The sequence below is a fragment of the Halichoerus grypus genome, chromosome 2, assembly GCF_964656455.1.
Source record: "Halichoerus grypus chromosome 2, mHalGry1.hap1.1, whole genome shotgun sequence".
NCBI classification, from domain to species: Eukaryota; Metazoa; Chordata; class Mammalia; order Carnivora; family Phocidae; genus Halichoerus; species Halichoerus grypus.
In genome coordinates, this window is record NC_135713.1 from 107,191,327 (window position 1) to 107,218,383 (window position 27,057).

General features: G+C 36.9%; 1 protein-coding gene across 5 annotated transcripts in view; it reads left to right on the forward strand.

Moving 5' to 3' along the window:
• Nucleotides 1-25,226, forward strand: part of ELOVL7 (ELOVL fatty acid elongase 7) — a 73,902-nt gene extending 48,676 nt beyond the window's left edge. For 3 of the 5 annotated variants that reach the window (XM_078067288.1, XM_036101088.2, XM_078067289.1), the window contains 6 exons: nucleotides 9,794-9,984; nucleotides 13,569-13,649; nucleotides 14,542-14,598; nucleotides 16,978-17,083; nucleotides 21,783-21,919; nucleotides 23,808-25,226. In XM_078067288.1, the coding sequence (XP_077923414.1) occupies nucleotides 9,794-9,984; nucleotides 13,569-13,649; nucleotides 14,542-14,598; nucleotides 16,978-17,083; nucleotides 21,783-21,919; nucleotides 23,808-24,017 (782 nt within the window). In that variant the 3' untranslated portion in view covers nucleotides 24,018-25,226. The remainder of the gene's footprint in view (nucleotides 1-9,793; nucleotides 9,985-13,568; nucleotides 13,650-14,541; nucleotides 14,599-16,977; nucleotides 17,084-21,782; nucleotides 21,920-23,807) is intronic. The other 2 variants (XM_036101087.2, XM_078067290.1) reach the window with 1 other exon arrangement.
• Nucleotides 25,227-27,057: the final 1,831 nt, after the last annotated feature.

The window sequence follows — 27,057 nt, forward strand, 5'->3', positions numbered from 1 at the left end:
TACTTTTGTGAGAGCCATTGTCTCTGTGTGATAGGATTATGGGTAATTTCTATTTACTTATCTATATTTTTTTTAATACCACTCAAATGTATGTTGCTTTTATAACCATCACAGAACATTTTAAAAATGTAACAAAGATGGGACTCCTGGGTGGCTCAGTTGGTTAAGCATCCAACTCTTGATTTCAGCTCAGGTCATGATCTCAGGGTCGTGAGATTTAGCCCTTCATTGGGCTCTGTGCCAGGCTCCCCGCGGAGCCAGCTTAAGATTCTCTCTTCCTCTCCCTCTGCCCCTCCCCCCATATATATATATGAGAAAGGTAAAACAATTTTTTTAAAGATTTTATTTATTTGTGAGAGAGACAGAGAGTAAGAGAGAACACTAGTGGGGTGGGGGCAGAGGGAGAAGCAGACTCCCTGCTGAGCAGGGAATCCAATCCAGGGCTCGATCCCGGGACTCTGGGATCATGACCTGAGCCGAAGGCAGACGCTTAACTGGCTGAGCCACCCAGGCACCCCTATATATATGACAAAGGTAAAACAATTTTTAAATAAACAAGGAGTCAGAGTGTTGTAGAGCTGAGGCAGACCTCATCAAAGGTGGTATCATCAAAGCTAACTCCTCATTTTAGAATTAAAGACTGAGGCTCAGAGATGTGACCTTGTTCAGAATGTGGCTAGTTGTTGGCAGGAAAGATTAGAACCTATGTTTCCTGATTTTGATTAGATCTCTGGTATTTCACATTTGAATTGTTTTACACATATTCATCAGCATCACCACATCAGCTTAGCTCTTCCCTATCAACCAGAAATCACGTGTCCTCCAAATTCAGGAAGAAAAAGTGCTATCTCTTGGCATTTAACACAACTGGAATTATTTTCCAATTTATGCAGATATCAGCAAAGATACACTGTGTCATGGTTGCCGTCTTTCTCAGGAGACTGCTAAAGACCAATTTTATTTCACTAAAAAATGTCCCAACAGATTTGCCCTGGAAGAGCACCGAGGGTTTTTTTAGTAGCCCATAAATAGTGAAGCTTCTATCTGGTAGGGAAATGGAGAATGACTGTTTCCATGTTTCTTCCTTTTTTTCTTAGTTTTTCAACTTATGTAATGATTCTGAGAACAAGTAGATTTCTCTAGAGGTCTGCCTTCTCTGAAGGTTTATAGTAGTTCTCATAAATTCAATATTTAATTTAAATACTGTTTGTCTTGTTTTAATGGCTTTCACTTTTTTGTATTTTTAAAAGTATTAATTTTTTTTTTTAATTTTTTTATTGTTATGTTAATCCCCATACATTACATCATTAGTTTTAGATATAGTGTTCCATGATTCATTGTTTGTGCATAACACCCAGTGCTCCATGCAGAACGTGCCCTCCTCAATACCCATCACCAGGCTAACCCATCCTCCCAACCCCCTCCCCTCTAGAACCCTCAGTTTGTTTTTCAGAGTCCATTGTCTCTCATGGTTCTTCTCCCCCTCCGATTTCCCCCCCTTCATTCTTCCCCTCCTGCTACATTCTTCTTCTTTTTTTCTTTCTTAACATATATTGCATTATTTGTTTCAGAGGTACAGATCTGAGATTCAACAGTCTTGCACAATTCACAGCGCTTACCAGAACACATACCCTCCCCAGTGTCCATCACCCAGTCACCCCATCCCTCCCACCCCACCCCCCACTCCAGCAACCCTCAGTTTGTTTCCTGAGATTAAGAATTCCTCATATCAGTGAGGTCATATGATACATGTCTTTCTCTGTTTGACTTATTTCGCTCAGCATAATACCCTCCAGTTCCATCCACGTCATTGCAAATGGCAAGATCTTATTCCTTTTGATGGCTGCATAATATTCCATTGTATATATATACCACTTCTTCTTTATCCATTCATCTGTTGATGGACATCTTGGCTCTTTCCACAGTTTGGCTATTGTGGACATTGCTGCTATAAACATCGGGGTGCACGTAGCCTTTCGGGTCCCTACTTTTGTATCTTTGGGGTAAATACCCAGTAGTGCAATTGCTGGATCATATGGTAGCTCTATTTTCAAAAAGTATTAATATTTTAATTGCTTTTCTTTTTTTTTTTTTTTTAAAACTCTCTTTTTTTTTTTTTAAAGATTTTATTCATTTATTTTGAGAGAGAGAATGAGAAAGAGAGAGCACATGAGAGGGGGGAGGGTCAGAGGGAGAAGCAGACTCCCCGCTGAGCAGGGAGCCCGATGCGGGACTCGATCCCGGGACTCCAAGATCATGACCTGAGCCGAAGGCAGTCGCCCAACCAACTGAGCCACCCAGGCGCCCTTTAATTGCTTTTCTAAGTAGAGGTATGCCTTGCTACCTGAAATGTCATGATTTGAACTTGGGAGCCAAGTAGATCTGGTTGCATGTTTTGAAATGGACCCGTTTGGAAGCACAAGTCCCTTGCTATTCACTATACCAAATGCAGGAACTCAAGAGAGGCAGATAATCAGTATCCTAACTCAAGAGCCAAATTGATTTAGATGATGATTAATATCTGTATAGAGCTGGAAGTACAGGATGTTTTTAAATGAACAACTTCTGATTTCTACTTCCACTATTATCCATGTAATGACTCTCTGCTTTTTATTAGGAATACTTATATTGAAAAGCTGAGCAATATTAGGTCAGAAAAAGGAATGATGAAGGGCTGGAGGTGGTTAGGGAGAGACAGAGGGAGCCCCTGGAACAGCTTTGCAAACAGTACAGGGAAAGTGAGCGAGAGGGGCAGGCATTGCTACATCTCTGTTATGCTAATTTGAAGTCATGAGAGAGGGGAAAGGGTATGGGGATGTATAATGAGAAGACCTAGATTTCAGTTAGACCATTTCGATGGACTGGCTAGGTGGTCTTGAACTAATTACTGTCTGTATTAAAAAGGCATTTCTTTTTCAGCAAAACAGAGGTGAGGATGGTACCAATATGCATGAAAGTGCTCTGTGACTTAGGAAGTAATCCAACACAGATGGTGGTAGTTGTTACAGATGATGGAAAGAGTACTGTCATCTGAAAATACTTTTAACATAGCATATGCTTTTTAAAAATGTCTATTCATATAAAAAATATAATTTTTTTTTAAATCGGGGCCTAGAGAGTTAAAATGTTTTGTGTTAGATTTACAACTTTGTGACAACACCACCAGGTATAATAGGAGAGGTTTTTTTTGCTTCTGCTTAGTGTGGTATTGATCTCGGAGAGCCATTAGAAATCACTCCTGGCCATCTTAGTCCAGTTTAATTTTGCTTACCCTGGAGGGTCTGAACCCATGATTAAGGGCCAAGAATTTCAAGTGTATTCTTGGCTTTGTCCCTATTCCTGAGTAGCATTCGGGGAGCCTACTCTTATTCATTGGTTTCTTGATTGCTAAAGAAGTAGTGGTCATACATAATTATTTCATGTGGAAAATTCCACAGCTACAGATTTAAATATGGTTTAATTAACACCTAAGCTATAAGAGGATTTATTATGATTCCTGGATATGAGATGTCAAGTTTTGAAGTCATGCTCTAGTAGCATTTTGGACTGTAGAGAAATGGAAACTTGTTAACGTTTTAAAAGCAACTTTCCTTGTGTTTGGTTAGTAATAATAACTTTTCAAACCTAGTTATGATCTTTTTACAAGAAAATGGAGTATGAGTCGGGTTGCTGCCATTCTGAACCTTTAGTACTTCACAAAGTGCTGGAGGTACATGTTTGCTTTTCCTTCCAGTGCCTTTATCTTGTTGGTGCATTGAATTTTAAAGGGTGTACTTGAGCTAGTATATGCTACTTAAGAAGAGAACACCCTCTTACAAGTAGTTGATGGAAAAACTCATTAAAATTCTATGTTTGTGGCTCTTCTACTTTCCCTGTACTCTCTCTGGAACACTCTTAGAAAAGAATTATTAGGCTAGCAATAAGTCAGAACTTCGGTAATGACTGGGGTATGGACTTCAGACAACCTGCCTCCCCATCCTCTTATTTCATCTTGGCTCGACTCATGACACTTAAACCCAACCCTGATGCCAAATAGAAGGTACATGAAACACTCTTTCCTCAGCCTGTTGTGTCTGGGGAAAACAGAGCTCACCCCGAATCTTTTGTAATCTGTGGCATCACAGAGTGAGTCTTTATCACAGACTTTAAATGTAGTCTGATCACAGACTTTAAATGTCATTGAGCAGGCCCTCCTACAACTTGTCAAGTCACCATCTATACCTGATTTGTACACAGCTTGTCAGGGGGAGCCCCCTACCTCACATGGAAGTAGGCTCTCTATTCAGAAAGGTATAACTGTTACTGAGCAAGAAGGCAGGCAACATGAACAGTTGTCATTCATTAACAATAGACAATAAGAGACAACTGCAGAGCACCTAGTGAGGGATGCTGAGGCCCCCAGTGTAGGTGAGGGAAGCACTGAACCCCGGGTTCTTAACTCTGACAGCTCATCGTGGTTACCTCAGCATTTATGGATACCTGGGACCCATGCCCTAGAATTCTGATGCAGTTAGAACAGGGTCATTTTTGGACCATTTGATTTTTAAATACTGCAGAGTTGATTCTGCTCTGCTGACAGAATTCACATCTGCTGTAATAGTAGCAATGCATAATTACTGAGCCCTTAGGTTGTGCTGGGCTCTTTACATATGGTAACTCATTAAATCCTCTATGAGATACATGCTGCTTTATGCCCAATTCACAGATGGGGAAACTAAGCACAGAGAAGTGAAGTCAGTGGCCCCAAATCCCATGAGTCAGTGGGAGAGCCAGGATCAGAACCCAGGCTGGCTGATTCCAAAGCTTTGCTAAAATAGGATTTAAAAACAAACAAACCTGATGTACTGTTTTATGAGAATAACATGAAATTAGCCAGCTTTTCCCAAAAGATACAGTGATATTTTCAAATTTATAGAACTCAGAAGTCACATGTAGGATTTTAAAAGAAGGTGTATGCTTAAAATATTAAATTACGGGAAAAAATTATTTATTTTAAAGTTATTTTTTTTCTGCTTCCTGAGCCAACCCAGCATGCTTTTCCTGGCTTGTTTTCTTTCTACTGCTACCAGAGGAAGAACAGAAAGATGATGTCATTTGATACTTTTCCCCCTGCTGAGTCAATAAAAGAATAAAATAAAATATATCTTTAATTCAGGAATTCCTTTAAGGACACACACAAAAAAAAAAACCCCTAGTTTTCAGTCATACCCATGATGTCTGTTAAGAACAGAAACATTTTAAATTGCTTAAAGAGGAGAAGAAAAAAATTAAAATCATCCATGCCATCACCATCCAAAGGTAACCATGTTAATTAACATCCTACCAGGGGTCTTCTTTGGTACTGGCTGAAAGTCCTTATTTCATTGGAGGTAGAAACTAGACATATTCATATGGCTTATGATGTTCCTATATTCAAACTTCGGATTACCCACTGATAGAAGAAATTCAACAAAGTTGGAGCAGTTCTGATTCTATCCCTTAGTCCCCATTTGTGTGGCAACTTTTATTTCCTGTGACTTCCCTGGTGAGTTACTGGCCCGTGGCTAGTGCACCTTGTGGCCATTGAAACTGCACATGGCGCCCAGATGTCCTGGGGAACGTGTGGAAGGGAAGGAGGGTACCTAATAGAAGCAATACAAAATTTCAGTGCTGTGTACCTGGATCGCTGATTTCGAAACTTGTTCTGATTTCAAGCTGTGACAATCTTAATACGAGGAGAAAAATTAATTTTGAGAACTTTGTGTTTTTATAAATATCTGTCAGACTTCTGTTGAATTTCTATCTTGTGCAGGATACTTGACTAAAATTGTTCCTGCTAAGAGCATCAGTGACTTCCTTTTGTTAAAGTCAGTGTCACTGTCTTTCTCTCTCTGCTTCATTTTATCCTTTGACTCCTTCCAAAGATTCACTCTTCCCTTAACCTCAGGATGGCTCACTTCTGTGGTTTTCCTTCTCTCTCTCCGGCCACTCCTTGGTCTTTTTTTTTTTTTTTTTTAAACAGTTTTCTCATCTTACCATCCCTCCTGCAAAGATTGAGTCCTCAAGATTCTGACTTAAACCACTTACTCTCCCTACTCTGCCCACTTTCCTAAGCCACTTTCCTGGCTCTGTTGTTCACCTTTCATGTGATAAAGATCCCAAATAGTACATCTCTGGCCCAGATCTCTCTCCTACTTCCACTTTCAAATCTCCAGGTGGCTAGAGGGGTTTCCATAGACATGTTTTAGACGTAGGCCCAATGTAAGATGTTTGAAAACCTAAGCCATCTCTCCCTGACCAGGGTTGCTCCATATCCTGCACTCCTAGTCTCAGTGATAGTACAATTATCTAAACAAAAATCTCAGTTTTTCCTTAACTTCCACCTGTTCCTCATTCTCTGTGTTTAAGCATTTACAAAATTTTATGTTCTCTGCCTCCTTACTGTATCTCAAAATGATCAGATCCTATTTATCTTCATCACTACCTGATTTTTAAATGTTAATTCCAGTATAATTAACATATAGTGTTATATTAGCGTCAGGTGTACAATATAGTGACTCAACAATTCTATACATTACTCGGTGCTCATAATAAGTATACTCTGAATCCCCTATCACTGCCTAATTTTTAATGGCTTAACTTAAAGATTTGTTTCAGCAGAGAGCTCTTTCCCAAACTCTGTTCCACAGTGTATTCTACACAATATCAGTTTGAGGAATGGCCAAATAAGTTTGAGGAATGTTGCATACCACCATTCTCATCTTGGCAATTCACAATGAACACAAAGCATGAAAATCCTGCAGAAAAACAGTTTGCTTGTTTAGCATTCTCATTAGCCTCACCCTACTTTTTCTGTGGACAGATTTTAAATGTCTTGCTTCCACTGTATAGATTGGGCCAAGCTTGTATAGGATATGAGGTAAGGAACATGCTCATTTTTCTTCCAAATATTCATTTTTCCTATCAACATTTGTTGAATAATCTCTCCTTTCCTTGCTTGTTTATGGGTCTTCATTTATCATATATTAAATTCCTAAATATCTTGGGGTCTGTTTTAGAGCTGACTTTTGGCTTTTTTATTTATTTTTTCAAGATCTGCAACAAATAATACCTTATATGTTAAAAAAAAAAAAGTAGGAAGGGAAAAATGAAGGGGAGGAAATTGGAGGGGGAGACGAACCATGAGAGACTATGGACTCTGAGAAGCAAACTGAGGGTTCTAGAGGGGAGGGGAGTGGGGGGATGGGTTAGCCTAGTGATGGCTATTAAAGAGGGCAGGTATTGAATGGAACACTGGGTGTTAGACGCAAGCAATGAATCATGGAACACTACATCAAAAACTAATGATGTAATGTATGGTGATTAACATAACATAATAAAATTTAAAAAATTAAATAAATTACATTAAAATTAAAAAAAAGGATAGGACATCTCTTCGTATTTTGATGGAAACTGATCTGTATATAGAATACATCATTTTTCATAGCTAAAGCCATGCCTTAGTATACCCGAGTATCAGATATGAGCTCTGCAGCAATAAAATTGAGGCCAAGTGAGTCCTCAACCTGAAGTCTGTTGAAGAAATTTTTGCGCTGGGTAGGAAGTCAGACTTGAGGGGGTATTCAAAGTGTTTTGGTAATTGGCTACATCATTAGCAGTTTAAATGAGCAAGGGCTGTATTCTTCCCACCCCTCTTTTCCAATCGACGGAAGTGATGGTGTTTAGCAACATAAGGTTAGTCAAGACTCAGTTTTCAGTCAGATATACTTAGAAACCTGTTCATACTTGTCTTCCTTTGTAATGCTCTGGTTTCAGGAGACAATTTAGTAAAATTACACCTGAACTACTTAAGATTATAGAATTAATCATATCTTGTTTTTTATTGTGTCATTCTTTATTTTAATAATATTTTCAGGGGTGGCACAGTCGGTTGAGCATCCGACTCTTGGTTTCAGCTCAGGTCGTTATGTCAGGCTCATGAGATCGAGCCCCGTGTGGGGCTCCACACGCTCAGCACGAAGTCTGCTTCAGATTCTCTCTCCCTCTGCCTCTCCCCGCTCGCGCTCGCTCACTCTCTCTCTCTGTCTCTCTCAAATAAATAAATCTTTAAAAAATATTTTCAGACATTAAAACATAGCCATAGTATTATAATCACACCATAATAAAACATCATCATCAAGAATTTAACCAGTGTTCATATTTTCCAAGTATCTCATAAGAGTATTTTTAACTGCTAGTTTCATCATTTTTTAATATTTGAGGCATTAAAATAATTATTCGAATGATTTATCCTTAATAATAGCCCATGTCAGAAATAATAATAACAATTTCGACTTTATCTTTTTTCCTTTTCTACTTGAACAACATTCTAAGTATATTAAGAATACTTAGATTACATCAGTTTTTCTATAAGTCTCTATACACATGGATCCTTTTTTTGTGGTCAAGTGGTCTTAAGAGTCTTCTGGGATAAGTCTGACATTTTTCCATTTTGAGATTTGTTGCTTCTTTCATCATGCTTATAGAATTTTTGTTTATCTTTGCAATACAAGAATTTTACCTACATACAGCTAGATTTGCTTATTCATTAGTATTTACTTCCTGATACATGATAAGTACTTTGATATAAAGATTTAGTTTTGATTTTCATTTTTCAGAAAAAAATTTTATGATCTATTTGAATATTTTTCTGTTTTTCTCTTCTATTTTACTTCTGTTCAGGAATACCTATTATATTTGCAAGTCCCCTGTTTATTTGGCATATATATTTTTTTCTCAAATACTTTTTTAAAGAATTCATTATTGAAGAATAATTAACATACAGTGTTATATTAGCTTTAGGGGTACAAGATATTGTTTTAGCAATTCTATACATTACTCAACACTCACCATGATAAGTGTCACCATACAGTATTATTACAGCATTATTGACTATATACCCTATGCTGTACTTTTCATTTCCAAGTCACATTTTATCTTGAGTTGCAATTTTTAATTGATATAATTGGAATGAGCAGTGACCAGTGAATTTCTTTTTACATGGTTGTGAGGCTAATACAGCTTTTGTTGTTGTTGTTTTGTTGTGCTCACATTGGTTAGCCTATTTTGGACACCTAGAACCCATAATTTAGGTAGATGATGCTATGGTCCCTTTCAGTTCTATGATTCTGTGATACAGTAGATATGGAAATGTCCTAGTTTCCTTGGGGGAAGCAAACACAGACATATTTTTTATATAAAAGAATATCTGGATAGAGAAACTCTAAAATGTTACTAGTGGTTATAGATGCGTGGTGGAACTTTGCTGGGTGTCTTCTGTTCCCCAGATCCATTCTGCACCCTGTGCCGGACCCTGGGGAATGACCAGTATAGACTGTAACTGTGGGCTTGCTCCCCTACCCTCTGGTTTCTGATTGGGCTCAGCCAATGGAGAGTCATAGGAGATTGGAGAGAGAGTGGGGGGTGGTACTGAGATATTGATTACCCAGCCATTTACTTCCAGAATTGCCTTGTGCTGGCCCAGTCCCTCCACAGAAGGTCACAGTTCCTCTCCAGGAGGGCTTCTCCATTTGACTCCTGGGTTCTAGTAACCACTACGTCCCTGTGTCCTTTGAGGCCTGTGGTGATAAGAGCCCCACTCTTCCTAGCCCCATCACTGTCCATGGTGATTTCCCTTTATCCTTCCCAAAGATAGTAGATCATTGACTGAATAGTCTGCTGTCAACATTAGGATCTAGGTGCTTGCTTAAAGAAATGCTGGTTGCTGTCAGTTATTTCTTGGCTAAATGGATGTGCACTTACTTTTTGTTTTTAGATCCAAGAGTTGAAGACTGGTTCCTCATGTCCTCACCTCTGCCACAAACGATCATCCTGGGACTCTATGTCTATTTTGTCACTTCTCTAGGACCAAAGCTCATGGAGAATCGAAAGCCCTTTGAACTCAAGAAAGCGATGATAACATACAATTTTTCCATAGTTCTCTTTTCTGTGTATATGTGTTATGAGGCAAGTGTCTTCAGTATTCCTAATGGGAGAATTTTGCCTGAATCTTCCTGTTTTTCTGTCATTATGTTTCTTGTTATGATTATAATGGTAACACTGAGATTTAAGGAATTTTAGAAATTTAGCTAAAATTCTTGCCAAAAAATTGTTATATATGGACCTGATATTGAACTATTTAGAGGATCTCAGTATAGTCTACCTCACAAGTAGTGAGAAAAATTAACATTAAGTCCAGGAACTTGCACACAGTTAATCTTAATAGATGATTGAATGAATCCGTGTTAGTTTTAAGGCAACTCATACATGGAGAAATTAAGTAACTTACTCAAAGTAACATAGCTGGTTATGGGAGGACTGATATTTGAATCCAGGTCTGTCTGACATTGGGAGCTCATCTTGACTCTGTAATGAGTTATTATCATCATGGTAGGAACCTTGGATGAGCTGTAAGATGGTAGACTGTTTAGGTTTGGTTTAGCTAGGCCTTGAGGGGACAGAGAATTTAAACTCATAGAAAGCAGTAGGTGAGGGAGCCTGTCCCTTGTCGGTAAGGGAGATAGGGATCTTCCAGGGCCCAAGAGTAGACTCGTAGATTCTCTCTCACCCACTGTGCTGTTAACAATCTTCACCTAGCCTCACTTACCTGCTTTTCTGGGATTCCTTGCTTCTTTTCCAATATCGGCTGGCTTCCTCATCTTCTACTCCTTATTTACTTCTTTGCAGTATAGCTTGTGCTTCCTTCCTCATAACTGGAACTCTCGAGGGCCCACCATGACCCCTCTGGCCCCTCTTGACACTGTGACCTCTCCACATGCATCCCTCCAACTTGATTCCTGCTCAGATCCACCTGATTGAGTCACCTTATTCTGCTGTAACCTCATGTCTCACCGGCCCCCCCTCAAGTCTGGACTTACCTTGCTACCTTCTATTTCTTCTTTTATTACCAAAATTAACTACAAGCTATCATACTATCCCTTCTGGATCATGAGTAACTGAAAGGGAAGGAGTAACAGAGGTGGGGAGCCAAAAAAAAAAAAAAAAATACATGCTCTTACCAAGTTATGACAGAGAGGAAATAGCCCATAGGACCATGTTAAGCGTAGACCTAGAAGCCAGGAGACTAGGGGCTAATTAGTATCAGTTATGCTACTAACCAGCTGCCTGATTTTTGAGCAAGTTACTTAACCTCTCTGGGCCTTAGTTCTCCCATTTTATAGAATCAGGATTAAACCAAATTGTTTCTCACATCCCTTTATGCTCCGTGTCTGATTATGTCGTTCAGTGTAATGTCCCTAAATATGTTTCTCGGGGGAATTTAATTATAGCCGGTAAATTTGGGTTCCTATTTTAGCAAATACAATGTAAAAGAAGTTGTGAAAATATCTGAATTTGGCAGTTTCTGTCTCTTATTAATCACTCATACTAGAGTTACTTATATGCCAGTGTTGGGGTTGATTACCTGCCAAACATAAATTATTGCTGTTCTTCTTGATAGCCTGAAATATAGAAATGTCAAAAGCTTCATAGACTATTAGAATGTTCTTAAACTTAATATCAGGAAAGCACTAATTTCCACTCTTTTTTTTTTTTTTAAGTTTTTATTTATTTGACAGAGAGAGACACAGCAGAGAGGGAACACAAACGGGGAAGTGGGAGAGGGAGAAGCAGGCTTCCCGTGGAGCAGGGAGCCCAATGAGGGGCTCGATCCCAGGACCCTGGGATCATGACCTGAGCCTAAGGCAGACGCTTAACGACTGAGCCACCCAGGCGCCCCTCCACTATCTCTTTAAACAAAGAGTTTTGGCAGCTGGTCAGCATGTCATCTCCAGGACACTGAACACATCACATGGTTTATTGGTAGAGCACAATTGCATTAGATATACAGAGGAAACACCTCCACTTATGGGTGTTAGGGAAAATATGAACAAGATGAAAGGGAAGTACATAGACTAAAGGAACCCACGGGCCTTATTGTAAAGCAATGGTTTTGAATGTGCTAGTTAATTGGCACCAGTCAGACATCAATAAAGAGAGACTTGTGAAGATCTCACAGAAGGCCATGTCACAGAGCTTCTCCTGTTCAGCTCAGTCCTCATTTGGGGTAGGGTAAAGTGGAGAACCAATCATCCCAGTTAAGTAAGTGGACCTTCGGTTTTACTTGCAGCAGTCAGTAGAGGTCTGAATGGAAGAGAATAATGACGCTCACTGACAGATGAGGATTTTGTAGAATTAGCTGTTTTTCTACCACATTCCCTTGTTCCTTTGAGAAATATTTGTTGACTTGTTTTTGTAAGTCATTTTTCTTACCCATAAAATATGTCTTATACTTTCCTGAATCTTAAGATAATCTTCTTCAAGATTTCATCATTTATCAAGTTAACAGTGGGATTAAATATCTTGTGAATCAAGCTAGGAGCTAGTGTCAGGAAAGGATGGTGTGATTTTTGAATACCACAGTCTAAACAGTTGTTCTTTCTCTTTTGTTTCTTTTTGTTTTTCACCATCAAAATATCATTCTGATAAATCTCATAAATTTTGGCTTTTAAAAATTAATTTATGGTAAAGTTTTCATTTTAGCTTTAATAGTAATTAAAAATAGAAATTTAAAATGTGCACTAATGGCAGAAAATGATGTAACCATTATACCGGGAAAGAAGACATTCCAGGGAAGATGTTGGCATTTGTGAAAACAGGATGTCAAAGAAGAGCTGATCATATTGTCAGAACACTCAGTTAAGCTAACCATTTAATATATACATTAAATTAAAATTAGAGCCCTTAGCTTTTCATTTTCAGATACTGTTTTATTTCTTTTAATTTTTTTGGAGTTTTTATTTGAATCAGATACTGTTTTAAAAGAACTTCCCACCATCATACTAAAAGAATGTCAATATAATCTTTGAGCTAAGGTTCAGATAACAACAATAGCCTCTTTCTTGTCACCACTAGTCTAAGGTCACTTTGTGGGTGTGCTGGAATTAAGGCATGCCAGATTGCACTCTTCTTGTTAACATTTTTGTCTCTTACTTGTCACGTGAATCCAAACTGAACTAGTCTCTGAGTCTTGTGTTTGATCAATCTTGATTTTAAGAGCCATAGACTACCACTTCACTTTACACATACTAGCTAAGGACAGGAAAACCCAGTGTGGCAGCCACTAATAGTACAGTAAGGAATTTTGGTTTGCCCATTTATTTATTGGCTGATGGAGAAGATTAGAAATTATCAGAAAAGACTGTTTTCAGACTCTGTTATTCATGGGCATATATAGATATACATATATGTACATATACTGGCATATACCTACCAGTATTTGCTATCTATGCAAAACACTCCCAGCGTTTTCTTCTCCATGGATATTTGAGTCAGAACACATTTGATACAAGTAATATATAGCTGTATGATTTTGAAAATTCCTGTTGTTTTATCAAGCCGAGTTCCCAGTTATAATTGTTCTAGCCTGCCTTTTCCTCTGCACTGCATGCTGAGTCAGCTGAGATTGTGGTAAAGAGACACAATCAAATGTACCATTGTTGTAGCTGTTGAGCAAATTCTTCCTTCTTTAATATACATGTGCTCTTTTACAGTTTGTGATGTCTGGCTGGGGTACAGGTTATTCATTTCGATGCGAAATTGTTGACTACTCACGGTCACCTTCAGCATTGAGGGTGAGTTTTTCTTTGGAAAAACTTGTAACTCAAGTGTTAAAACTTTTAGACTGTGTTTTTTTTTTTTTAACACTTAATGTGAACTCAGAAGAAGTAAATGACACAATTATCAAATTACATGGCCTGAGGGAAAAAAAGCTAAAAATTATCAGAAAGAATCAAAGTCAGGGGCATAGTTTTCTGTTAAATGAAAATTGGTGCTTTTATTTAACTTCCTGGATTTAAAAATAAATTCATATCTGGTTCGTCAAAAAATTAAAAATAGAATTACCATATGATCTGGCAATTCCATTTCTGGGTATATACCTAGAAGTAACTGAAAACAGGGACTCAAAGAGATATTTGTATACCCGTATTCACAGCAGCATTATTCATAATAGCCAAAAAGTAGAGGAACCCAAATGTCCATGGACAGATGAATGGATAAAGAAAATGTGGTATATCCATACAATGGAATATTACCAAGCCTTAGCAAGGAAGGAAATTCTGACATGTGCTGTAGCATGGATGAGCCTTGAGGACTTTATGCTAAGTGAAATCATCTGGGCACAAAAAGACAAATATTGTATGATTCTATTATATGAGGTACCTGGAGTAGACAGATTCAGGGACAGAAAGTAAAATGGTAGTTGTCAGGGGCTGGTGGGGAAGGGAGATGAAGAGTTATTGTTTAATGGACACAGAGTCTCACTTCTGCAAGATGAAAAGAGTTCTACAGATGGATGGAGATAGTGGCACAACAGTGTCGATGTACTAAATGCCACCAAACCAAACACGTAGAAATGGTTACAATGGTAAATTGGGTTATGTATATTTTGCCGAAATTAAAAAAATGAAATTTTCCTCCATATAAAAAAATAAAATAAATTTGTATCTATGTGTGTTTCTGCAGATGGCACGCACCTGCTGGCTTTATTACTTCTCCAAATTTATTGAGCTATTAGATACTGTGAGTATGTGGTCACCACATTTGGTGAATGTTTGATGTATCACTAGGAGCAATAAACTGCTAGAGTTCAGTTGTCTGATAACTCTGGTTATCTCTCCACTTCAGGCAGACCTCCTATTATCTTTTACCTTTTATTATCAGTAGTTTTAGAGCATAGATAGGATAAGCATTTTTTTTCAGTCTTTTGCCAATGCCAAAAGGTTTTCTTATATATCTACCACCTGACTAAGATAAGCATGTAACTGTCGCTGCAAAACTGCATCTTTATGGAGATGGATGATAGGTGTTTGGGAAATCAAGTTCACGAAGCAAAGAGCAGAGAACATTTACTTTGGGTTCTTTTGGTATAAACCAAAGCACTGTGTCATCCATATTCCTTTAAGAGGATAAGTGCTTCAAAATTCATAAACTTACATTAGGATGTTATCCCTGGGATATTAATAATTTAGGTAATATCAAAACTAACTCCAGCTGCCTTTCTCAAGTTTATGCTTATTAGACCTTTTCTGTTCCAACTTAAGATCCTGTTGAGGATCAACTCTGGATTTGGGTGATGGGCTCTGGGAGAAGCCAGTGTCATGGATTAGGGTCCTTGATGAGAGGAGAAAGGCGTGTACTTCTGTTTTCACAGTAGCCTAGGAAAGCTGGATATTTATCATATATTTGGGGCATGTAGGTCTCAGATATCTGGAACCAGTTCTGGGTCTAAGACAGACAAGTTTCTTCTCTCTTCAGGATACATATTACCATTACATATTACAGAATAGATATTTCTTTTCTTTCTGCTTAATTATTATTTTTTATTTAAATTCAATGAATTAATATATAATGTATTACTAGTTTCAGAGGTAGAGGTCAGTGACAGACTACATATTTCTTGCAGCAAATCTCAACATGCTTCACCTTCTCAGCTGAATAATCACATACTGTTAGAATTGGAATGGGCTTTAGTGAGCATAGAATACAGTGGTTCTCAAACTTGGGCTTGCCTTAGAATCACCTAGAGGGCTTGTTAAACACACAGACACCTGGACCACACCCCTAGAGTTTCTGATTCAGTCTGTTGGGCTCAAGAAGTTGCATTTCTTTTAAGTTCTCAGGTGATGTTATTGCTGTTGGTCCAGGGTCCACACTTGGAGACCCCTGCTGTAGTTCACTGGTTCTCAGCCATCATGGTACAGGAGCATTAACTGCATTAGAAAAACCCCTAAAACCTGGGCCCCACCTCCAGAGATTTGGTGCCAGGTGGTCTACAGTTAGAGCCTAGGCATGGCTACTTTTATAAAGCTTCTTGGACACTGTAATATGCAGCCAGGGTTGTGAACCACTGATCTGGGCCAGAGTTCTCAATCTGAAAATAAATCGAAGCCAGGAAGGTAAGTAACTCACCCAGAGGAATGCCACTACTGCTTGGGACAGGGACCCCAGAGAGTTGGTTTGGGGCTTTTTCATTACATGGTGCTGCCATCTTCCATGTGCATAAGCAAATGCATTTTAGCTTCATTGTTTCTGCTTTGCATGTTCTCATTTCCAGGTTCCATAAGGAAACTGTTGCTACCTCTATGTCCTTCCCTAAACCACATTTCTCAAATGCCATTATGGATACTTTTGTTTGTGTTGCTGTGCTTAGTCCTATATTTAGAAGTCTGACTCATCACTGGTATTCTGAATTTTGAATATTTTTTGAACACTTAATTCTGCTTTTGAAATTTTTTTGAAAAAAATTTCCCCCTGCAAAAGCCTTCCTGTTCTCCTCTTTGTTTGTCTGTAGGGTTTCTGCAAACCACAGATACATTCAGTCTGGATGATGCCTTTGTTCCTAGGCCACTTCTTTTCTCCCATCCTATTTCTCCAAATCTCCTCGAGTTTTTCCCTTTTCATCTTTCTTTACTAATAATATGCTAACTTTTGCTTTGTTGCAAGTCCTCTTTTCAGTTTGCTTTATCCCTTATCTAAATTAGTAGGATGTCTTAGAGAGCAATATAGAATGATTTCTGTCCTAAGAATTGAGACTCTGTGCTTTCCCATATACTTCAAAATCCACATGGATGTTTTCCTGCCAGTAACGTTTGTTTCAATAGTATTTGGCTATGTTCTTCACTTTCCATTTTTGATTTTCAAATCTGCATACATTTTCTTTAACACCTTTTTATTGATTCTCCCATGACTAGTCATCATACTTAAGTTCCTTCATACTAATTAGCTTTTCAGCTGCCCCTTGGAGAATCAGCTGCTTCTATGAGCATTCTCTAAGGCAGCCCTTTTAATGCAAATTATGATGTGAAATAGTTTGTACTTTGCCAGTATTTTTGTAGATAAATCAGTAGCTCAATCATTGCATGATTTTCTATGAACTTGATTTTTTTAAAATTATTTCAGATCTTTTTTGTTCTGCGTAAGAAAAGTAGCCAAGTGACTTTCCTGCATGTCTTCCATCATACCATCATGCCATGGACCTGGTGGTTTGGAGTCAAATTTGCCGCAGGTAGCCAAGGGAGAGTTGGGCTCATGTGTTATAAACTATTACATTTCTGTATGTTGTAAACACAAATTCTGTCCTTAAATGTGATTTAGAAGAAACTCAAAACATCAAAAGATGACTTTGATCAAACTTCTGACTTTCATTATTACCTGAAACATAAATGTAAGACTTTAACCTAGATCCCTTCATTCTTTAGAGACACATGACTTTTGGGTAGTCTTCTACCCATATCCTTTAGTTAGTTTGTTTGGATTTTACTCTTTTCCCATATAGTTCTATTAAATATCATTAAATAAATAAACAGTAAACAAATAAAATGGTAGAAGCCTTAGTTTAATAGAAATATAGTTAGATATCTATTCCTTATAGGTTTCCAGAAAGTTAGAATGTTTCTCAAGTTCCAGTCTTCTTTGCATTCAAAATTCCAATAACTGATACGCACCTCATCCCTTACCAACTCTTTAAAGATGTGTCAAATTGTGGTTGAAGGGTATTGTTTTGATATTTTTTGAAGTTGAAACTGGTTTAAAGCAAAAGCTTGGCAAACAGCCTCTTTTGTTCCTTTGATTTGGCTTTATGCCTCTGAACATCTAGAATCAGAAAAAACAGGGTAAGTAATTTTACCCTATCATGAAGTGTTAAATAAATGATGTCCCCAAGGACATATACTTATTAGCAGACATTGGTTGGGAGATTAATTAATATGAGTTTCCTAAATTTGAGAAGTCTTTGAGTAGATCTGCAGCCCATGTTAGACAAAGCTTTAAAATTTCTGTGAAGAGCTTATTTATATTAGGCATTCTGACTTTGTAGGACAAAAAAGAGAAACCACAATTGAGAAACACTTGTTTGAGTTTTAGAGTCTCTAAGCCTGGGGAAAAATCCTCATGTCTCAGAGCATGAGAGGGCATGAATAAGCCATTGGCATGAAAGAGATACCAGAACCTAGAGGAGCCAGAAGAACTGTCCCTACCATGGCCTGTGGGCATCAGATTTTCCAGTATATGAGGTGTTTCCTTTTCTCAAATTGGCATTTGTATGTTGGACTTTTAAAAAGTAAATGTCGCTGGTTTTTCTGATAATGTATGTTAATGTAAAAATGTAACTCACGTTATGATAAGATAGTCTCATCTGTGTCCATTTTACAAATCAAGGATAGCCATATTATTTAATCTCCATTATTTTACTTCTCTTTATATGTTTATGTTTTCTCTCACATGCACATCAGTTCTCTGTATAGTGATATTCATTGACATCTTATTTGTGTTCGCCAAAAATGGGAAAATACCTAACCATCCATTAATAAAATGGTTATGAATTCTTGTGTATATATAATTGTGAAATGCAAATGATACCGATAGACATTTAGTTCGTCTTCTCTTTTAAGCAGTTTGACTCCAAAATTATCAGAAATAGGTGTCTATTCTATTTTAAAGTATGCTAGAAAAAGTTCTTTCACACTCTTATAATTTATTTATTCAGATTTCTTCTCTGAGACCAGAGTATTACATCACAACACTGAAAAATAAATATAAATAGGAAAAAGATTGGGAGGCCTTACCCCCAAATACAGTGACTTAGAGGGACTAACACAAAAAGTGCTTTCTCTCTCCATCTTTATCCTTCTCTGTATTTTCTAATTTTTCTATATTGAATAGCTGTAAGTTCTATAATGGGAAAAATGAACTTTATTTGAAGAATAGAGTTGAGCACTTTTCTAATGTCTATCTTTGAGCCCATTGATAGTCTGACTTCCATTTTCAAACAAGCATTGCTTTCAATAATGAAAATTTAAACATGAAACTCCTTGGTTTTTAATGTTACCCTGTTTATGGACATCAAACACTTTGTAGCAGGTTCATTGTCCACAGCTTAATCCCCCTTCTGCTTAACAAAATGTAAATACTTTCTTCTGTCATATATTCCATGAGTTGGCATTTCTGTTAAGTCTTGCACGTGGGATCTAGTAAATACTTGTACACCTAATATTTATTTAGTGACAAGTACAGCAATAAGAGTTGAGATATTTCCAGAAATGTGGTTTGGCATTAGCTTTCATTCCTGTAATGAAACTGTCCAGTTTACACTGTTCTTTCAAAAATTTGAGCACAGCTAATCTCTATCTAGTATTTAATTTCCTGTTCGCCTGATGCACAATTCTCTGGCATAAAAAAGCATTCCAATTTTTCTTTGGAATATGATGCAAATGTTTCTCTGGCAGGTTTTTATATTCATTATGCACATACTCCCTTCCAGAGATATGGAGAATTGTGGTAATTACCCAGGTGATTCCTTTATTTTTCTAAAAAGGAATAAAATGAGATGGTACTAATTGCAATTTATTCTGAGATGTTAGCTTTGCAAAACTATTGTTGTAAAGAAGAAAGCAAGCTTAGAAAATACTTTATCAGGAAAGCCTTCCAAAGAAGATGTGAAAAGCATTACTAATTAAAATGTTCTATGAACAAAGTTATTAACATATCTGAGAAAATAATAACTAGACAAAATCAGCAAGTTAATTTTATTTGATAGCTGATTTTGATTAGTAATCCTTACTAAACCCTGTTAGCTACACTAGTGCTTTGTTAAATTCCTGTCCTTAAAATCGTCATTTTAGGACATTTAAATAATGAAAGATTCTGGATGGAAAATAGTCTTCTACCAAAAAGTGGGACAGGTATCTTAGTGAGAAAGGCTCTGATGTAGTTTGTTTCCTGTGTGTTTATATAATCACAAGACATAAATGGACATGAGAGGTATTTGGCTTATGCCCCTGTTAAGCAGCTTGACTCCTAAACTATCAGAAATAGACAACTAGTATATTTTTAAATCACCCTAGAAAAGCTGTTTTCACACCACTATAATTTATTTATTCAAGTTTCTTTTGGGAAAAAAGACTAATCCAAATGTAAATAATAAAAGGTGGGAGGTTGTTAATAAGCTTCATTAATTCAGTTTCTTCTGACTTGAAATTTATGATAATTAAAGAATTGGCTGCAATTTTATTTATTCTACTTAGAAAATGCATAAATGAGGCACTGGGGGAATATTTAAATTACTCAAAAATAATTATTTAAAACACGTTATTTTAAAGGAGTACTTTAGCGGTGGTAGTATCTAGAAGTATCTGGAATTTCTGCAATTATGAATGATTATTAAAATGTAATTAGTTTCTACTATGCGACAATTTTTATTTTGCTTTAAACTTTCTGTAATACATAGTGTTTATGAATTTGGTCCCTTTTCTAACGTAATTCCACATTTTGAGGTTTCACTTTATTTCTGGAATTAAAGAATACTGGAATGGGCGCCTGGGTGGCTCAGATGGTTAAGCATCTGCCTTCGGCTCAGGTCATGATCTCAGGGTCCTGGGATCGAGTCCCGCATCGGGCTCCCTGCTCCTTGGGAGCCTGCTTCTCCCTCTGCCTCTCTCTCTCTGTCTCTAATGAATAAATGGATAAAATCTTTAAAAAAAAAAAAAAAAGAATACTGGAATAAACAAAGTAGAATATTTTGGAGAAAAATTTAAATCCCAGATCAATATCACTAAGCTGAATCAGGCTATACATAAAGAATGCAGCTTCTTCTAGATTATGCCTCTTAGGAAAAATGCTAAGGAAGAGTGTTTTGGTTTTTTTCTCCTGCTATCAGCTAGTCACCTTGTTACCCCTTCCACTGTACTACAGGTCCAGCTAAAGATAATTGAAATGACCTTTGCTTCTGTTCCCCCAGGGTTCTTTGCTTCTACTCTAAACTGAATGTGATCAGTAGGAGATGTAGTGGTTAGAAGAGGAAAATCAAGATAGGAAGACACAATTGATAATAATCAAGTGGAGGCAGTAAACAAAGATGGCTTAACAATTAATAAAAGTTTATTTTGGAAGAACAATAATTGTTTTTAAATAATTAAAGCAAACTTAGCATAGCCTACTAATGAAAGCCAGTGGTTTTACTGCCAAAGTTTTATAGCACAAGAGAATGGATTGTGATGCATTCATACAGTGCAATACTATAATACTACACAGCATTAAGAAAGCAAACTACTAATATGCACAGCAACATGGACAAATCTTTAAAAAATTATGTTGATTGAAAGAAATTAGGTCCAAAAGATGATCCTGTATAATTCTATTTATATGAAGCTTAATATCAGGCAAAGCTAATAGTTGATGATAGAAGTCAGCATAAAGGTTACATTGAGAGGGGTATATTCTTGGAAGGGGAACAAAGGAACTGTACGTGGTGTTGGAAATGTTCTATATCTTGACCTTGGTGGATGGTTATGTGGGTGTACACCTATGTACACAATCATCACTTAAGATTGCATTTGTGTACTTTATATATGTGAACCCTCACTAAAAAAAATGAATTTGATTACTATTATTAAGCATATACCATTTAAAAAAATAACTCAACTTAGTTTGTTAAAGTGAATCCAAATCAAAAGACCATCTTAAGGTTAAGATATAATAATAAATAAAGGCATTCTAATTTATTTTTGAAGATGTGCATCTTACATTTTACTGAATGAATATGTTATCCAGCTCCCTCTAATTTGGTAGCTCTTTAACAAATTGATGTTGTATGTGTTTTTCTTTCTACTAAAATTAAAGAAATAGTTATTCTAAAATCTCAGTTCAGACAAAAATGAATCTCATTTTAAGGAACGTTACCCCCATTTTACAATAATTTTATTTTCCAGGTGGTTTGGGAACATTCCATGCCTTTCTAAATACAGCTGTACATGTAGTCATGTATTCCTACTATGGGCTATCTGCAATGGGACCAGCCTTCCAGAAGTATCTGTGGTGGAAAAAATATTTGACGTTGTTACAGCTTGTGAGTAATTAATTTTCTTTAAAACCAGATATAAAACTAAACTGGAGTCATTTCTCTTCCCTGTGAATCAGAATACTAACTAAAGAACAAAAGTTACAAAACAATAGGAATATAGAGTGTGTGGCCCCTATATTGCATCCCATCATTATCCTTTCCATGTTATTTAAACTCTTGTCAAGAACTGTGTTGAAAACAAAGTTTATTTGGTAACCAAGAGCCTCAGACAGTTAAAGTAGAATGTGTATCTTTAGGCCATCTTTATAGTATTTTATGCTTTTCTATAAAATAAATATACTTATGATCAAGATAATCTGAAATTTATTTGAACTGCAGCAGGCATAATATTAAATTAGAAGTTAGAAATTCCATATTCTAGATCTAAATGACTTTGAGGGAGGGAATGTAACTTTGAGGGCATTACGAGTCTTCCTCTATGCCTGCCTCTAAGTCTGTTTTTCCTCCAAATAGTAAACATACATGCAGATGAAAGAGGTAGGGGGATGGTATATTATATATATTGATAGAATTGACAATGCTCTAAATAACCAAGTGTAAGGAAATAGTGAAATAAATTATTTTAATTCCTACTTTGCAATATTATGAAATCAAGAAAATGATTCACAGTTGCTTTCTTTTTTAAGTATTTTTTTCTAATTGTAAAGTAACATATGCTCATCGCCGAGAAATTAGAACATCTAATTAAGCAAAGAGAAAGAAAAATAAGAATAATTCCACATATATGTGTATACCTGTTGCATGATTTGCATTATACTGCATTGACAATTTTGTATTGGGCTTTTTTTCCCACTTGCCTACTCTTAAATGTTGTAAAAACTTTTTAACGATGTGGCAAAATACTAAAATAGAAGAAAGAATAGGTATTTATTATCTCGAACATGTTGGTTATACACAAACATGCCTGCTTCAGATATTGAAGGTGTCACCGAGGCTTCCAAAGGTGTCATCTTTGTGTCTGTAAAATGAGAGAAATAAGGGTAGCTACTGCACAGGAATGTCATAGAAGTTTCTTAAGATGATGCAAGGAAAGTTGAGGATGATCATAAAAGAAACTGTGAAAAGCTTAACTATGGTTATAACTGGAAGATTATAGGTAATTGTTATTTATTTTTATTTATGGAATTTTACTTGTCTAACATTCCCACAGAGCACATGTTGCCTTTTAATCAGGAGAAGAAAGATATGCAAAAAATCTGGACATTAGCCTGGGAAGTGTTCCTCTTAAGACTGTGTAGAATGTTCTGGAACAAAGAGCCCTTGGGCATTACAAGGAAGGTCATCAATACTGTTTTACTTCTTACAGATTCTCTGCTGCCATTGGCAGGATAGATTTTTACCCTGATATAACTGTGGGTGACAAGTGGCAGATACCAGGACTCAGGCGTGCTTTGTCTCCTACAGAATTGCTAGGGCTCTAATTAAAATGTTTGTATTTCCCCAAAATTGAAATACCTTGTCTAACAAGACAGAATATTTGAAACTGAAACTCTTCTAGAAAATGAGGCCATAAGATAGTGATCCCATGTGTATTTCATCAAGTCAAGGACTCAAGACAGAGACTTGCCAAGAAAACTTGCTCTGATGGTTCTTTCTCTGGGTACGAAAGGCCTGCTGCCCTGCACAGCTCCCGGGCCATTTATGAAGGGCCGCTGGAGTTGTACCGTTGGGCAGGACTGAATAGTGGATTTTGACACTGCCCCACCCACTCTCACACCCATGGAGGCTAGATTTAAAGATAAAATTCCCTACCGAACAGTAGCCTAGATGTGGTTGCAGAGTGTTTAAGCATAAGCAGCCAAAGAATGCATTAAATGATTGCTCCTTTGTGACTTCATATCTGAATAATATTTTTCATTCTTTCATCTGTTAGGCCCAGTTCACTATTGTCACCATCCACATAGGCCAGTTCTTTTTCATGGAAGATTGCAAGTACCAGTTTCCAGTCTTTCTGTACATCATTATGAGTTATGGGTGCATCTTTCTGCTGCTCTTTCTCCATTTTTGGTACCGTGCTTACACCAAAGGCCAGAGGCTGCCCAAAACTGTGAAAAATGGAATCTGCAAAAACAAAGATCACTGAAATGCAAGCACGACATGAATCTATGAATGAGACTGGTATCTTACTTTCTTTGACAATCAAGAGCTATTTCCATGTGAAGTGCATTTTGTATATTTTTCAAAACCAAGAGCTTGTATTTTTATGATAAGTTATTGGAGCTTCTGATATTCGAGAGCCCAAAGATCCCAGATAACAGAGTCTAATTAGAGCCTAAAGCAGGAAGTTTTTCAGCTGCTTTTAAACCTACTATAAAGGTTTTATTTAATACATTTTGTTATAGTGAAAGGAGAATATGAAACAGTATAGTAATTTTCAAAGAAGTCCAGTATAGATGAAAAAATATCATGAGATATTTTGACCATGGACAGAGATCCATGCCCTACTATAGATTCCTTCTGCCAACTCTGAAAACCTCAAACTGAGGGTTTTGGCTTTGTTGCTTGTTGATTATATTCAGAAGACACTATATTTATTCTAAAGTTAAATGCCCATTCTAAAGAGCTAACACTGGTGAACATTAAGTGAATTTTTGATAAGTTGTCATTTAACATCACTAGCAAAAATTTTTAATGGATCTCCTGTGTAGCCACCACCAGCTTTACTGATAAGACTTCCCTACAACATTTTTGTTGTATATACTGTTTAAAAGTAACAATTCTTTTGGTTAGTACATTCATGCACTTGACACTAAGTTTAAGTTAATATTTTGAAAACAAGATGATTTGTTCTGTGGCTTAACAAGCACTGTGCTATTACTATTTTGCAGTTAACTTTGTATATTTCTGGAAAGAGGTGAAATTTGTCAATGGAAAAAGTACTCTAGTTCAGTGGGAAAAATCTGTTGTCTGTTGTATTATAATGTCACTTTCTCATATTGTCGTGGCTTAAAGGATTATCTTGTTAAATATGTATTGGTTAGATATATAAATGTTCATGCAAGTACCCTTAAATCATAAGTGATTTCAGACCTCCCATTATACAGTTTCCTGAGATGGCTTAGAGTCATTTGTGAAGCAACTGGAGGAAAATGGTGGCACAGAAATTATCCAGAGACTGTTGGGTTTTGTAGGGGTCTCTTAATAAAGAGAGAAAGAGAGAGCCTATTTAACAGTTGTTATAGATACACTGCATGGAAAGACATTTCCCAGAATTATGAATGAATGAATTAATTAATTAATAGCCTGGATTTCTTTTTTTCAAAACTATAAACTATATAATGAAGACCTGAAATTCATTTTGCCTACTTTTGTTTTTTCACAATTACTGCTTTCTAAAATTCTCTTGTTCTCACATTTTCTTGTTGGCAAACCAAAGCTACTGGTCAATAGAGTTTTGTCCCAGAAACAATGATATTTGGACATTTCTGAATTTTTTCCTATTGCTTTTCTTTCTTGTTATATTTATACTTGATTTTGAAGGACTGCTTATGCTTATATGACTTTAAACAATCAGTACTTATGGGTCTCAGTTATATAACACACAGTGATAGCATTGCCCATCAGAGCCTGAGTTTTTCCTCACTGTAAACTCCTGTAGTTCGATGTGTCACCCCAGGCATTTAATCTATACCATGGCCTTTTCTCTCACACTTAATCAGGTTTATAATGTTACTTGCCTTTTAAGTGACCTTTACTGATTTCACTTGCTTACAATATGAGAAGACGAGATTTGATAAATGGGGGAAATATCTTATTTTTCTCAAGTAAAAAAAAAAAAAAAAGAAAGCAGAAAGCAGAGCTAAAAGAACAGCAGTTATAATTTATTTCTCTGAGGGCCTCAGTGTTCCTAAACTGTTTTCCTGTTTTGGCTCTTCACATCCAACCTGCACTAAAATGAGACAGTGTAGTGTGTGCTGTTAAACAGTGCACAAAATTCCTGAAGACCCAAGAAGGGTAAAGACCAAAAGGAAGCACAAAGAGAAGAAGATGAAACAAGAGAGTTTGGTTTTTGCAATACTTTCTGTCTTGCATTGTACAACCTCTCCTAACCTCACTGTAGTCTTTAAAATGTCTGACTTGCCTATGCATCACAGCGGCGCGTGATGGAACTATGCTCTAAATTATGTGAATAGAAGTGGAGAGCTGGAATGTTACGTGAAAAGAAATCACAGCTAACAAAAGTATCCCCCGTGTAAACATCATTAGATCAAAATGCATATCACTGGATGTAGGATGTGCATGGACAGTATTTTATTAAAGGGCTCTGTGGGTCACATAGAGTTTCTGTTGGGGTTTCATCCACTTTTCAGGACTTTATTGCCTTTGGGTCTGCTTACCTAACAAATAAAGAGACTAGTTATAAAATCTGGTTTATGACATGAAGTTCTATGAATCCTTGAAAACCAATGTCTACTGTAAAATACAAATACAAAATTTTAAGTCTCTATGGGACATTGCCAGTTTACAGTCTTAACTGAGTTGAATTCTTAATTGAGTGGACTACATTGTTACCTAAATTATAAAATTATGAGTTTATGTTTCCTCAGTTATCTTATTTCTGTTAAATTTTTAAAGACTATGGAAAACTGTGAATATTGTCAAAGTTGTGTGTGTGTGTGTGTGTGTGTGTGTGTGTATTATAAATTTGTGGTAGTGTGGGTGTATGTGTGTCTTTTTTTTTTTTTTAAAGATTTTATTTATTCATTTGAGAGAGAATGAGATAGAGAGAGCATGAGAGGGGGGAGGGTCAGAGGGAGAAGCAGACTCCCTGCCGAGCAGGGAGCCCGATGCGGGACTCGATCCCGGGACTCCAGGATCATGACCTGAGCCAAAGGCAGTCGCCTAACCAACTGAGCCACCCAGGTGCCCTGTATGTGTGTCTTTTATTTTGGAATATAACTGCGTATGTTTGCATGTGTAGGTGGTTTTAATCCTGAATACTCATTTAACCAAAGCATTTTACACATTTGTTGCACACTTGGTATATTCAGAGCCCCTGCTAGATATTAGAGTGATACGAAGATGCCTCAGACATAGTTGGGGCCTCCTGAAACTTACAGACTGACAGAGGAAGCTACGTAATAGGGCGGCGAGGTGCCATATGAGTGAAAGTTCTGTCACTT